Source organism: Clarias gariepinus, chromosome 26, assembly GCF_024256425.1.
Source record: "Clarias gariepinus isolate MV-2021 ecotype Netherlands chromosome 26, CGAR_prim_01v2, whole genome shotgun sequence".
Classification (NCBI taxonomy): domain Eukaryota; kingdom Metazoa; phylum Chordata; class Actinopteri; order Siluriformes; family Clariidae; genus Clarias; species Clarias gariepinus.
The window spans coordinates 10475877-10488066 of record NC_071125.1 but is presented as its reverse complement, the minus strand read 5'-3'; the positions used below and the strand labels follow the sequence as shown (position 1 = coordinate 10488066).

Below are 12190 nucleotides of genomic sequence, written 5' to 3'. Positions count from 1 at the left end.
CAAAACTACTTAAAGTATAAAAGTAAAAGTAACGTAAGGGGGGGACAAGCATTAAGGATAAAAGCTTAGGCTGTGCCACAGGCCTATATACTGCACTAACACCTCATAAAAAAAAGAAAACTGTGTTGTTGTTTTTTTGTTGTATTTTTTAACGGCCATAGTGATTTAGGGACATAGGGATACTGTAGAATGCATTTTAGTACAATGCAAATACCTTAAAGAACCATATACTGTATGTGTACTACTAAGCATTAACATGTTTCATGAAGAAGAAGATATAAAAACTAGTTGCCCATAAGTATTTTAATAGTGCAAAAATTTAAACTTCAGAGGCAAGTCATCAGTAACCTTTATTGGAATGTAAATATACATCCAAGCTTAGCTGCAGGAATCTGTGAGGGCAACATACAAGAAAATTTGTGTACCCAGGGCAGGCTTCGTAACAATTACCCTTGTTGTTGGCTGGTCTTCCTGGCTACCAACCTCCTCGCTGGTGCTTGGTTGTGACATTTTGCTCGAATCTTGAGTCTCTATCACAGACATCTTCGTCTACTTATTACAACGTTATCAACCGAAAATGCTATTTTATTCAAACGTGTTTGCTGGAGACGTGACACCATGTGCAGGTGCGATTGATTGCGTACCAACCAACAGGGTGTCGGAATGGTGTGTTTATACTTCTCATCCAACCACAATCAAATTTGCTCAATCCGGATGGCGCGATTTATCCGGATGTTTTTTTGTTTGTTTGTCTGAAATAAAATAGGAGTAACGAGACTATTTTTTAAATTTAATGAGTAAAAAGTACAGATAATTGCGTGAAAATGTAAGGAGTAGAAGTAAAAAATTGGCTGAAAAATAATTACTCCAGTAAAGTTTAGATGCCCAAGATTTCTACTTAAGTAAGGTAACAAAGTATTTGTACTTCGTTACTTGACACCTCTGTCCACTACTACTGCTGGCATTACGCTGACAAACAATGTAAATGGTCTGCAATGAAGGCATCACTCTTAAATGCTTTTTTTTTTTGGTCATATGTTCACCTGGCTCATTTTTTCTTTAGGTTTCTTTTCTTCATGCTGAGAAATTTAAAAGGTTTTTGTTTCTGTTTCCTGTAAACAGCCACTTTCACTACTTAAGTTACTCAGTTTACTGTAACTCACATCTGTTTGCTAGGTTACATTTTTCCTCACACATGATACCTGTTGTTGCCATACTTAGGGTAAATTTTAGACAACTAACCTACACCTTATAACCAGTCTACACAAGGTGGAGTATTTAAACACAATATAGCACAATTTCGTCACTTGACAAAACTTGCCATGTCAGTGTGGCTGTTCTCCATTTTCTGCATTAAAATAAAAATAAAAGCTGTAGCACTGAAAGGGGAAGGGAAAAACCACAGCAACTGATAACAACAGCAAATAAATGAGGAAGAGGAAAAAGCTGAAATATTTTGTTATTAAAACAAAGAAACAGTTAAGAAGCTCCTGGTTAATGATTACAGTATATAATAAATTAACCATATTGTAGCATTTTACCGCCGAAAAGGATGTTGAAAAGACGAGTGAGCTTACTTGCTGCCCAATGCAATGGCTGGGAGTACTTTATTTTACACGCAGCATGTATAACATGAGCAGCACATTCACACGAGAACCACATCCAATTTAGCCTAAGCATAAACCGGAGCACATTCAACAGATCACACCCCCACACACACACAACATGGCCGAACCCACTACCCCAAACACCCTTCCCCAACAGGGTGAACACATAGTAACCCCCGCAAGGCATGCTGGTCGTCAGCCGCCGCCCCACCCACGCCACACTGCCCCCACCCGAGCTGTGACCGTCCCCGGTCACCATGATGAACTCCGTCTCGGAGGCGTGAAGGCGGTCTGCGCTGGCGTTGCGAGCGCCGGAGTCCTTTGGCGGGGGAGGGATGAGCGTGAACATTGTCCTGAGGCGGTCCGGCCTCCACAGAGTTCGATGTTTCGCCAGCGTGCGGCTGGTAAGGTGCAAGACGGTGGAGCACAACTTGTGTCCGCCCCGCCAACCGCACCCGGTAGATGACATCAGAGAGCCGAGCAATTACCGTACAGGGGCCCACCCAGTGGGATATAAGCTTGGCCGAGAGCCACCTCTTCCTCCTAGAGGAACACACCCATACCCGCTCTCACTGATCACCGCGGGAGAGCCTGGAGGACTGCACGGGAAGAATGTTCGGAGTCGAGGGTTCTACATCGCAACGGTGCTTAACTCGCTTGCAGTACCGATGGCGCGCTTTGCTGCCAGGCCGTCGGGATAAAGCGCCGGCGTTAACGTGTAGGTTTCCCGCTCGGTCTACTACTGGAAGTTCCGCCCCCCGGGTGTGTGCTACCAACACATCCGACTGTGGTTTGGGCACTAGCAACCTGGCTAACCCAAAGTTTCCACGCAGTGTTTCATCATTTAAATTCAACACCGCACCCCACTTTTCTAAGAGGTCCAACCCCAAAATGCACTTATCCTCAATGTTCCCCACAAAGAAGTCATGAGAATAAGCCAGCTCACCTATTTGGACTCGCACCGTGCGACATGCCCGTACCTTCACGTAGCCCCCAGTAACAGAGCGGATGTTGAAGGCGGGATCAGGCCGTCTGCAAACACGCTTGCTTTGCCCCAGTAATTCAGAGCGCAGCAGCGAAACAGTGGAGCAGGTGTCCACGAGCACGCGTAGTAAGACGCCGTCCAGCACACAGTTGACGTAAATCCCAGCGCGATGTCCTACATGTCCCGAACGGAAGTTGAATCCAGCAGTTGGGGGAGGAAGAACCGTTTTGGGAGGCGACTTCCCCTTAGCGCCCCCCGGCGCTAGTTTAGCGGCTGCTGGAGTACGCTGTCCCTCAGGCCTGAGGACGTTGCAACGGTAGTCTCGAGGTCCTGTGCCTCGGCATCGCCGCGTAACCTCTGAGACTTGCTCGTTGCCTAGCCGCGACGGGTAGCCCTGTCCCCGGCTAGGTTCAGCACCTCGGAAGGGGAAGCTGGTGCCGCTAACCTGATGTGCTCCCTGAGCTGCGGCGGTCGGAGTCCCCGGACAAATGCGCGATGAGCTAGCTCTTCCCGCTTGTCGTGCTCGAAGTCCGGATAGCCCCGGTGCGTGAGACATCTTAAATCTGTGGTGAATGCCCCCAGTGGCTCGGAAGCGCGCAGCTCGCGGACCGCCAGCTCCTTGCACGCGGCCTCCTTACGGTCACCCGCGCGAAGTGGAGCGACTCCCGCAGCTTTGCCCAGTCCTTCCGTTCATCGGTCCAGAGTTCTTCCAGCGCCTGGAGCGTGTGAGCTACCCAGACGACTGTTTACGCCGAGGACCAGCCCGCGAAGTCGGCGGCTAGCTCTACTTGGGCGAGGAATGCGCGGGGTTCAATGGAGCCGTTGTAGGAAGGAAGGCGTAGCTGCAGATCACTTCGCCGGCGGACGCCGCACGTAGCTGTAGGTTGCTTCGGTGCTTGCGCAGCGTCAACGTAGGGCTCCGCCCTGAGATCCAGTGCTGGAATAACAAACAGCAATGTTTGTGGAACATAATAGTGGTTATTACTAGATTTAAAGCAGAAGAGAAAACAAGGTAATGATCATGTCAGTATATTGCACTATATACAAATTAGACAAAAACTCTTTATTCAGTTCAAAAAATGTGGAAAATATGCATAAATTATAATTACCAGTTTGTCCCCAATGAGCAAGCGGGGGAGATGACAGTTGGAAGTAACTTTGCGGTACATCTTTTTTAACCCCAAATGAAACTTTGCAGGTGAAACCCAAGGCACAATTTAAGAAAAGGCAGTCAGAGCCATAAATGAGTCATATACCTGAGCAAAAAGAAATGTTCCAGTATTTTTGATCATTTTAAAAAGGGTTCGGTTCAAACAAAACATTCTATATTTTTATTTGTTTAATGTGTTTTTTTAAGACTTGTAGATGTACAAACTAAAAAAACTAAAAGTACAAGTAAAATTTTGTTCGCCTTTATTTTTGATTATGGCATGCAATTTGTGGGCATGTGTGAAAATTATTTCTCTTATTAGAAATGATTCCTAAAATTATGCTCTCAGAACCACTCTTTTAAAATTTGAATCTTAAAATATGTATAACACCGAAAATAAAATCTATTGATGGAATAACCTGGTCATTCATTACACATGGGTAGTCAACTGACTTCATTTTATCTCCAAATATCTTTGCTTAGCCTGGAGGTAAGTAAGGATGATTCCAAGCGCTCTTGAGGGACTGTGGGCCACCTGAAATTGCTACTGTATGCCAGTTAAAAAGTCAAGGCATAGATGTTGGAACCACCCCTATGAACGGGTGTCAATTTACAAGTGAGGGCCCATTTTATTAGGCTTTCAAGGGGCTCAGAATCTCCTGCAGTGCCCCTGTCCAACTGAAGCAACTTTAGATACAGCAGGCAATATTCAGATGTTTTGAAGTAGGGTAAATCTGGACTCATCAAATGATGGGCCTTTTTTTAATTGCTCCAATTGCCTTTTGATCTTTCTCTTACTTTTAGCATTAAACATAGCTGGGGTTTCTACTATAGACTTTTTTTCCATAATGCAGCTTTGCCATAGATGTTGGAACCCCTCCCAAGAATGGGTGTCATATTGTTTCAATTTAATTCAATTCAATTCAATTTTATATATATAGTGCTTTTAACAATGGTCATTGTCTCAAAGCAGCTTTACAAAAATGAAGAAAAAAAATATATATATATATATTATATATATATTATATGAAGTGTGTATGTGTGAGAAAAATGTGTCTAGGTAATAATGAGATGAATGAATGAATAATGAATGAAATGTCTCTGATGAGCAAGCCAAGGGTGACGGCGACAGTGGCAAGAAAAAACTCCCTGAGATGGCTATAGGAAGAAACCTTGAGAGGAACCAGACTTATTCAGGGAACCCATCCACATTTGGGTGATAGAAATGAGATAACATCATGTGTGTCATGCAGGTGAAAGTTCAATATAACAAAAGTTCTTTAAATTAACATGAAGTCCAGTTCAGCACAGGGAGTCAGTAGGTGCAAAGGGTTTTGCTCAGGAGCAGCATGTGTAGCTCCAACCTTCATAAAGCAGAATCCAGCTGGAGCTGGTCTTTCTCTGGATGCCTCAGGATCCTCGCAGGGTTGGCCTTTGTCTACTGAAGCTGGCACAATCTCCAGATGCCTCGGGATGGGTAGAAAAATAGAGAACAGAAGGAGAGAATTACAGTAGTGTAGTTGCCATTCAGGATAGGTGTACTGGAGTATGAAGTTATGGGATGAGTTACGCGTAAGCCAGATTAAAGAAATGTGTCTTGAGTGTCTGAGCCCCGAACACTGTCTGGAAGTGTGTTAAAGGCGCTAAATATGAAAAAGCCCTACCCCCTTTTGTAGATTTTGAAATTCTGGGAATTACCAGAAGTCCAGAGTTTTGTGATCTTAAGGAGCGTGGTGGATTATAGCGTATCAGAAGACTGGTTAGGTATGTGGGAGCTAAACCATTTAAAGCCTTGTATGTAAGTAATACTATTTTGTAATTAATTCTAAACTGAACAGGTAGCCAGTGCAGGGATGATAATATTGGGGTTATATGATCGTATTTTCTGGATCTAGTGAGAACCCTGGCTGCTGCATTTTGGACTAACTGAAGCTTGTTTAATGAGGATACAGAATAACCACTTAGTAACGCATTACAATAGTCTAGTCTGAAGGTCATGAATGCATGAACTAGCTTTTCTGCATCAGATACGGATAAGATTCTCCTAAGTTTGGCAATATTCTAAGATGAAAAAAGGCTTCACCAATTTATAGGTGAAGTTTTCCAAATATTTTTAAACAATCCCAATATATTGCAACCATTAATGCATTAATTTCCCCATCCCTAATATATGAACAGCCCTAATATATGAACATGTTTTAATTATACCTACTTGTTGTACAGGATTTTTATGAATACCAAACTCCTCGTGTAAATGTTACTACAAAATCTCTTGTTTTAGCCAAAACCTTCCAGTCTACATGCAAGATTACAACAACCCCAGTTTATTGCAACTGAATCGCCTCCAAAAGAACTAGGAGCTAAATGGACACAGTTTCCAATTTACAACCAAACCTGTCATACAAGATCATCCAGCCAAAAACTGAACAAGTCTAGCAGCAAGCAAATGAGATCAAGGCACAATTTGAAGGTACAATTTTAAAATACCTTTCTTTTTCATCACCTGCACATCATCCACACTAGTTAGCTATCGTAAATCACTGTATTCCACTTTTTCTCATTGATTAATTTCTTAGAAAGCAATGGAAGAAGAAAACAAAAAGAAAAAGGGAGAAGAAGAATCCCAGCCTATTCGTTTGCAAGGTAAACAATCATATTTTTCTATATTGGTTAAATTATTGTATCTTTTCTTTTTTGCACATCAAATAAATATAATATATTTATTTATAATATAACTGTACCTGACTAGATCAACTGGACAGTAAAGTTCTAAAGTCGATGGAATCCATCACAACCAGTGATAGTGATGTTATCATTCCAAAGCCCCAAAGACTCATTAAAGAGGTACTGAGAATTGTTCAGTGTATTTTAAATCCATTAATATACAGTAGCATTACGAATAGGTTATTTTTAAATATTATCAAAAAATCACATCCTCTGTGCAGTTCATCTGTAGTTTGCCATATTATTTATGGCAATATTTTAAATAAATGTCTTATAGAGTATTAAATGTTAAAATGTTCAACAACAGCTTTTCTGGAAATTTTGTTTAAAAGAATTAATTTAGTCAGACCTAAATTTTGATCTTTTTTTCAGGGCTACAGTCTTAAAGTTGAGATCTTATCACTTTTGTTAGACCCATCTTCAAGTGTTGCTTTAGACCAATCTGTGCAGCAGGTTTATGTGGAGTACCGCCTTTTAGGCATCCCCATGGAAACCACAGAAACCCCAATGTCTCTGCAAAAACCAAAAGAAGGGGAAGAAATACATTTCAATTTCAGCAGAGGTATGGTTGATTGCAAACACAATTGCATTTTATTTATGTGGTGCTTTAACAATATATATACTGTATATTGTCACAAAGCAGCTTTAGATAGAAAAAATGTTTCATATATATATATATATATATATATATATATATATATATATATATATATATATATATATTTTATCTCTAATAATCCAGCCAAATGCAACAGTCGCAAGAAAAATGTGGAAGAAACTTACTGTAGAAAACAAGACAGAAAATGGAATCTATCCTCATTTAGGTTATGATGGATAAAGCATCCATATATAAATAGCATCTTTGACTATGTGTGACAAAAGTGCACTTATACACAAGTTAACATAACATCCGCTTTTATTCATGTTATCACCTGTTCACTGATGAACCATTTACATGGTTTCTAAGTAAAACTCTCCTCAGTAGTCAGCTACTGTGCGTATATCTGTCACAAGACCACATGGGGGCATCCTCAACAAAATCTCCATATGATGATAAATTTAACCAGAAGTAGGTCATCAGAAAGGATCAGGCACATCCGGAAGATATTAGGAGGCAGGATCAATGGTAAATCAGAAGTTCCTATGCTATGTTCAGTAGTTAATGTATATTTTGTTTAGAGTGAAGGCAGATGCAGGATTGGCTATAACATCTTAACGTAAAGAGAAAACCAGAAGGAGAAACAAACATGAGGGTGCCCTGTTAAGTAAAGCAACCAGTTACTTTACAGTCAACAAACCTAAGTAAAAAAATTATTGTTCAGCCCAGACTTGAACTTACAGGCTGTGTCAGAGTCCTGAGCACTAATTAGTAGCTATAACATTACTATAAGCATTTGTAAGAAAATGTTCTGAACCCTGCTGAACTCTTTATTATACAACATACCAACAAAAAGTCAGCACCTTTTAAAAATAATAGATCAAAATAGGTGTGGTGGATCATAAAATGCCAACAGTTGACTCAGGAACTATGGCATAAGATGATTAAATGTTTTATATGTTAATAGTCTACAGTCAATATAAAAATTTGAATGGGAGCCAATGCATTGTGCATGGCATAAGGGTGATGTGGTCATGTCTTCTGGCACAAACCACCCTTCTACATCAAACCTTTAACTACACTATTGAGGACAGAGTGCAGGGCAAGCATAATATTTTTGAGTACAAGCAGTAGCACCAGCCTCACATACTGTATTTAAAGTTAGAGGGCATAGATGATTTGTACCTGGCAAAGGTGTTTTGCAAGCATCTCCATTATCAGTGCTAATGCAAGATCTATCTTCAGATCACAGCAAATCATTGTAATTCTTTATCTTTTCTCCCTCAAATTCATCTTCATCAATCTCTCTTTTTAACTTAGTCATACATGTTGACTCCATGGAGGCAGCTCCTTTGAGGCAGTACCTCTATACTATACTGGAAAGTACTGATCCTAAATATGGAAGGTAAGCAGACATTGTGTCATGATTCACGTTCTGTCTGCCACTTTTTCCCACTCTGTCGACCTCCCCATGTGCGTTTGTTCTCTCTAGCCAGTCATGTGCCCTTTCCCCCACCCGTGTTCTGCCCCATCTGCGCACCTGACTTCTATTCTGTGATGATCACTCCAGCATTTAAGCATGCGCTGTTTAAATCGTTGGATTATTGTGTATTGTACCTCAATTTTCTTGCGATTCTTTTTCTTTATGCTCACGTTGCCAAGTTCAGAAGTTTTTTAACTTTCAGTCTCACAATTCGGATTTGTTCGCCTCACTCATTTGTTCTTTCAGTATGAGCTTGCATTTTTTCTCTTTTGGTTTTCGGCTTTTCATTTCACATTTTCGGATCTGACACCTTCGCTCTTTGATCTCCCGGTTATTGAAATCCTGCTTTCCCTTTTGATTACGGCTCCCATTTTATTATTTGACTCTGGAGCGCTGGAGAGTCAGGGCACCCTGCTCTGAGCGCCTCACGACCCAGCTCCAAAGTCTCAGAATCTCTCCAGCATAAGTTGGGACTTCCAACGTGCAACAAGAGCCACAAGACTTACACCCACCCCCCCAACACGCCCCCTACGAAGGAGATCCAAGTACCTCCACTCCTTCCTCTCTCAGTGCTCGATGATCTTCGAGCTTCAATCCTTCACATTTACCAATGAACGCTCCAAGGTGGCGTACGTCATCACGCTCCTCACCGGAGAAGCTCGGGAAAGGAGCACCACACTCTGGGATGCCTGCGACCAAGAAGATGAGGAAGGTGTTTGACAGCTCATGTCACGGCAGGGAGGCTGGACAAGGCTCAGACAAGGCTCACACTTGGCTACACCCTGGGTCTTTCCAGTGAATGGAACAACCAAGTCCTGTGTGATGTGTTCCTTGAAGGCCTGACGGAGGCGCTCAAAGATGCGCTATTCTTCCGAGAACTTCTCTCGTCACTTTAAGAGCTTATGAATCTGGCCGGCCAAGTGATTTCACACCTCCGTCTTCATGGCCCGACCCAGACTTCTCCACCCAGGTCTCTCCCTCCAACCTCCCCTCCGTGAACGCCACCTTGAGCCGATCCCCAAGACGAACCCATGCAACTGGACAGAACCTGCATCTCCCCAGAGGAAAGACGGCGACGCAGAGTGAAAGGGGCCTGTTTTTACTGCAGGAAATCAGCTCACATACTTTTAAACTGTCCAGTAAAAGGAGGCACCCTGTAGTTCATCTGGGAGCACTAGAGGGCGTGACTCTAAAAAGGCTTCCAGACCAATGCAGCCAGCTTCCTTTGTTCCTTGACCCATCTGGTGCAGGCCTAGGACTGGAACTGTGACTGTCCTGGGACTGCCATGGTTAATTCGCCACAACCTGCAGATTGACTGGGCCAGGAACACGATTTCTTTCTGGAGCCCATCATGTTACATGACCCACTTACGAGCTGCCACCACGTCATGCCTCAGTCCTGCCACCACAGAGAAACCACCAGACCTCACCCACATTCTCTCAGAGTACCATGACCTCAAGTAGGTCTTCAGTAAGCCTCGCGCCATCTCTCTGCCCCCCCTACCCACCACCCATACAACTGCACCATTGACCTGCTCCTGGGCACCAGACCACCCTAGGGCTGCCTGTACTCTCTGTCACCCAATGAACGTGAGGCGATGAACCAATACATTATGAAGTCTCTATGGGCGGGGATCATTCGCTCTTCTTTCTCCCCAGCAGGTTCTCCTTCATGGGCAAAAAAGTAATGAATGACATTACAGCTAAGAACCGATACCATCTCCCGTTAATGGCAACCGCCTTTGAACTTCTCCAGGGAACCAAGCTTGATTTGCATAACGCATATATCTCCAGCATTTGGCAGGGAGTTGAATGGAAGACGTTCTGGCCTGTCTAATGCCCCCGCAATCTTTCAGGCCCTTATTAACGATATTTTTAGGGACTTCCTCAACTCAATGTTTGTTTACCTAGATTACATTTTGATCTACTCTCAGGACCTGGTAGAACACCAACACCACGTTTGCCAGGTGCTGCAGAGACTGATGGACAACTGTTCATCAAAGCAGAGAAATGCGAGTTCAACACCATGTCCACCATGTTCCTTGGGTTCTATATTGGCCCTCTCAAGATGAAACCCATCACGCCAGTTCTCCATGGTGGATGATGCCACCAGCACAGGGGGTAGGGCACGCCGATGACACAATTCTGCCTTCTCCCTCCCTGTTCGCCGCCGCAGAACTCAACATCAAGACCAAGGTTAAGCAAGCCCTGACCCACTAGCCAGAGCCTAGCAATGTTCCCCCTAAACGTCTATTCATCCCACTGCGGCCCACACCCTGGTGCAAACCCAGCAGCAGTTTTGTTGGCTCACACACAAGGAGGACGTCTCCAACTTTATGGGACGCATGAGACACCAGACGGTGTCCTCAGGGCCCTGGCTTTCACACACCGCCCGTGGTCCTGGGCTCCGTGGTCCATGGCATCTGCATCATGACTGTGGTGGATAGGTTTTTGAAAGCCGCCTCACTTCGTCCCCCTGCCAAGACTCCCATCCACCAAGGAGACTGCCGAACTAATGATCGTCCATGTCTTTAATCTCCATGGCCTCCCAAAGGACATTGTCTCGGATGGGGGCCTACAGTTCACCTCCTAATTCTGGAAGGCCTTTAGTAAGCTAATCGGGGCTACTCCCAGCCAGTCCTCAGGATTTCACCCCCAATCAAATGGTTAGACCAAAATGAACATCCAGTCCTCGAGGTTGCCCTGAGATGCATGACCTTCCCACCCGAGATATTCCCCTGAAAATCGTCTCCAGTAAACTCTCTTTTTGTTTTTTTACTGATTAATTAGGTTAAAGTTCACTGTGGTCAGTGAGCCGTTGAATGACGAAGAAGAATGTGTGGATGTTGGATACGCCCACTTGGAGTTGCAGGAACTACTTCTTACAGGGAATGATGCAACTGAATGCCAAATTGATAGTAAGTGACCTTTTAGAATGATATTTAGTGTATGACTGCATTATTCTCATATTTTAATTTTTCTAAGCTTTTTTTTCTCTCTCTCTCAGTTATCAGGCTGGATGGTGACCAAGAGGTGGTGGGGAGGCTGAGAGTGTCATTAGAGGCTCCAAAAGCTTTAACAGGAATCCCCTCTGACTATTCCAATTAGGAAGAGTGGAAGAAGAGAAGGACATAGGCACAAAACCCAGCGTAATAAGAAGAGGAAAAGACAGACCATTAAATCAAAACACAGTTATCCAAGATTTTGACTAGTTTATCAGAAAATACTAAAATATATTCCTTGAGTATAATATCAATAAGAGGTTGTTTATACACATTTTAAAGGTCAATTTTAGAGCTATTTTAAACATAAAAAGCTTCCAAAGGAAAAATTAACCATCTCTTTGTCAGACGTCTGTTTCTCCTGCAGTTGGTCTACAGGCTTCTTGGTGTTCCCCTTAGCTTTAGTTCTGAAGGTTTTGTTTTTCTCAACAGTCCCTTTTGTTTCTATTATTAATTCCTTAAGCTGAGAAGAACCTTAGTTAACTGTGTTTCGTTGTGGATATTTTGTTACCTTTTTACTAATAAATCTATTTTACCTGGGACTTTTCCTTGAGTGCTTCCAGTTGGTTCCAAAACCATCATCCCGGGGGCCCAGGTTTTAGGCCAGAGCCCAACACTCTTAGTCTCACACAGTCTATGCA

At 43.1% G+C, this 12190-nt stretch overlaps 1 protein-coding gene across 1 annotated transcript in view; it reads left to right on the top strand.

Annotated features, from left to right (window-relative positions):
* The window catches only part of rpgrip1 (RPGR interacting protein 1), a 28642-nt gene extending 16738 nt beyond the window's left edge, over window positions 1–11904 (top strand). The window contains exons 14-20 of the mRNA XM_053487398.1: window positions 6024–6212; window positions 6319–6385; window positions 6492–6586; window positions 6839–7028; window positions 8385–8469; window positions 11338–11465; window positions 11555–11904. Coding sequence (XP_053343373.1) covers window positions 6024–6212; window positions 6319–6385; window positions 6492–6586; window positions 6839–7028; window positions 8385–8469; window positions 11338–11465; window positions 11555–11655 — 855 coding nt within the window. The 3' untranslated portion in view covers window positions 11656–11904. The remainder of the gene's footprint in view (window positions 1–6023; window positions 6213–6318; window positions 6386–6491; window positions 6587–6838; window positions 7029–8384; window positions 8470–11337; window positions 11466–11554) is intronic.
* The last annotated feature ends 286 nt before the right edge of the window (window positions 11905–12190 follow it).